This window comes from Haplochromis burtoni, unplaced genomic scaffold (assembly GCF_018398535.1).
Source record: "Haplochromis burtoni strain Fernald_Lab_line unplaced genomic scaffold, NCSU_Asbu1 Contig_1587, whole genome shotgun sequence".
In the NCBI taxonomy this organism is placed as follows: domain Eukaryota; kingdom Metazoa; phylum Chordata; class Actinopteri; order Cichliformes; family Cichlidae; genus Haplochromis; species Haplochromis burtoni.
Genome location: NW_024583948.1, coordinates 1 through 2,638, shown reverse-complemented (window position 1 = coordinate 2,638; position 2,638 = coordinate 1). Strand labels below are relative to the sequence as shown.

Here is a 2,638-nt window from a genome sequence, read left to right as displayed (position 1 = left end):
GACAACCTTTCCCTTAATTAAAGATCTGGGCTTGTCGCTGGGGGTGTTCCTTTTTGAAGGACATTTCTGTACCCTTTAGGCTTGGTACATTTTTGTACCTTATGAAGTTGTACCATCTGAAGTACAATCATGTACTTTCCTAAGACATAAATGTACCTTCAAACTATAGTACAGAAATGTTCCCTTGAAAAGGGTACAATAGGGTACCTATGAGGGTACCCCCCCAGCGACAACCTATTTCGTACCTAAAGAGACAAAAATGTACCCCAATAGTCCAAAATATTTGGTTATTTAACCATTTATTTTCAATAATAGAATCACATCAAAGCATTTAAACAACCACAGGAATACATCCTTGATTACATTCGTATATTGCCATAGGACATGTCAAGAAAAATACATTCATTTAAAAAAAGTAAACAATCACATAAAGACATTAAACACCTGAACACAATGTTTTGACGGATCACACATGGCGTTGAAAAGAGTGATACTTGGAAAAAGCTGCCTGGCAGTCATTTATTCCACAAGTGATGCCGAAATGAGGCTCATGTGCGTGTACTAACCCAACATGTGTAATCAACTTCCTCAGAGTAAATGCCCTTTTTGAACATTTTGAAAATTTGTGGAGTGGGGGCATATTTAATAGAGTTGGTTAAGTACCCTGGTGACACTTACTGGCAGGGGTTTGTCTCCCTGGTCTCCTATGTTGACAATGCAGTTCTGAAGAAAGACAAGTGTTTTCTTGAAGTATGCAGGGTAGGTCATGTTGAACACGAAGAAGGTGGAGAATGCTGAGATGTAGGCCTCATCCAGCGAGCAGCATGAGCAAACATCCACTCCTTCAACTGTGACAACACAGCGACACTGTCTTGAGAGGGCAGTTGTCCAACTCTTATCCTTCATTCGAATGGTTGGGTATGGACTCATGGGAGTATTCTGCAGAAGAGGAAGAAAAACATTAGTATACAGTATGTTTAAGCAATATGTGCCAAGTGGATTTTCAACAGATTCCTCAAATTACCTTCTTTATTTGCTGCAAAACAAAACTGTCTATTCTGATAACCTGTAAACATGGCCCCTACTCCAAACAAAAAGCTTCTTGACCAATGACTGTTGTGGTAGTGTTTGATAAGCTGCTAAAGTTTGACATAATATTCAAGGGCAAAAGCAATCACCCCTGACAGTGACAGTACCTGTGAAGAAGAATTTCCCTAAGGGGACAATAAAGGTCTATCTATCTATATAAACACCAGACAAAACCCAAGAGCACAGCAGCACTGTGGATTAACAGCAGTGTTTCCCCTACATTAGCTTAGCTGTGATGCTGAACCGCAGCTGAATTCAGCTCCATGCCAACAAAACACCGAGAATGAAACTTGTGGCCAAAGGCTATGCATTGCATCATGCATTTACCTCTCCAAGGATGATGAAATCTTCTATCTTCTCCTTGAAGATGGATGGCAAGAGGAGAAGTGCCCCCTTGAAGTCAATTCCTAGGTCATACAGATGCAAATGCACTTCATTAGATTTTGATAGCATGCAAATTCCCATTAACATGCTCTTGACATGGCACTATGGTACATCTATTATCTTTGGAAGAGAGAGCAAATGAATTGTCACAAAATTTACTATTTGTATGAGGTCAAATTAGCACCTGTAATGTCTTCAGCCAGTGCATTCTCTCTCAACACCGAGAATGAAACTTGTGGCCAAAGGCTATGCATTGCATCATGCATTTACCTCTCCAAGGATGATGAAATCTTCTATCTTCTCCTTGAAGATGGATGGCAAGAGGAGAAGTGCCCCCTTGAAGTCAATTCCTAGGTCATACAGATGCAAATGCACTTCATTAGATTTTGATAGCATGCAAATTCCCATTAACATGCTCTTGACATGGCACTATGGTACATCAATTATCTTTGGAAGAGAGAGCAAATGAAGTGTCACAAAATTTACTATTTGTATGAGGTAAAATTAGCACCTGTAATGTCTTCAGCCAGTGCATTCTCTCTTGGCTCCATGTAGACCTTCTTCAGTGACAAATCCTTGGTCATTTGAAGAACATTTTGAAGAACAGCAGTGAAGTTTTTGCTAAAGCGGCGACAGATGTTGTCTTGGCAGGGATGCATTAAATCAACCTCATCACACAACTGGAAATGAAAAGAGCAGAATAGACAAAAGAATGACATTTTACATTGAGGATTTAAACTTTTGAAATGTTTAAAGACACAGACTGGAGATAAATGTAAAGTGCTTTAACCCTTGAACAAAAATTCTAAAGATAATGAACAGATTGATTAATCAGTTAGTACAGAAAATAATAATCAGATTTAGAGACAAAAAAATCATTAGCTGTTTCCCCAATCATCTTAACAATTCTTACCCCTGCAGATGTCCCCAGGAATGGATATCTCTTTAATAGGTCCACAGTACACATTCCTTCAGCTACCTCTCGATGTCTCCATGCAAAGGTTTTTGTCATGCGGTCTTTCACCAGTGCTGTGTCAGGATGTAGCTTCTTGTGCTGATCATTTAGCACGTTGATATGATCATCAACGGAGGCTGCATCTTCCCCCACAAAGCACGAATCCTTTGTCAAAGCAGATATCAGTATTATCATAAGTAAACTCTGATA

The 2,638-nt window shown here is 39.4% G+C and overlaps 1 protein-coding gene across 1 annotated transcript; it reads right to left on the bottom strand.

Annotated features, from left to right (window-relative positions):
• Positions 1–282: 282 nt before the first annotated feature.
• On the bottom strand, positions 283–2,594 carry LOC121813363. The gene is made up of 4 exons (XM_042217092.1): positions 2,387–2,594; positions 1,985–2,153; positions 1,744–1,823; positions 283–939 (listed from the first exon to the last, which is right to left on the bottom strand). Exons 1-4 carry the CDS (start codon positions 2,483–2,485, stop codon positions 643–645), a joined length of 645 nt encoding a protein of 214 aa, XP_042073026.1. The 5' UTR covers positions 2,486–2,594; the 3' UTR covers positions 283–642.
• Positions 2,595–2,638: the final 44 nt, after the last annotated feature.

What these genes read in the sequence shown, in the direction of transcription:
- LOC121813363 (XM_042217092.1), bottom strand. Translation starts at nt 2,485, where the DNA reads ATGACAAAAACCTTTGCATGGAGACATCGAGAGGTAGCTGAAGGAATG. An exon ending in TCCTGGGGACATCTGCAGGG is followed by an intron (nt 2,154 to 2,386) that starts GTAAGAATTGTT and finishes TTTCATTTCCAG; the next exon opens with TTGTGTGATGAGGTTGATTT. An exon ending in ACTGGCTGAAGACATTACAG is followed by an intron (nt 1,824 to 1,984) that starts GTGCTAATTTTA and finishes TGTATGACCTAG; the next exon opens with GAATTGACTTCAAGGGGGCA.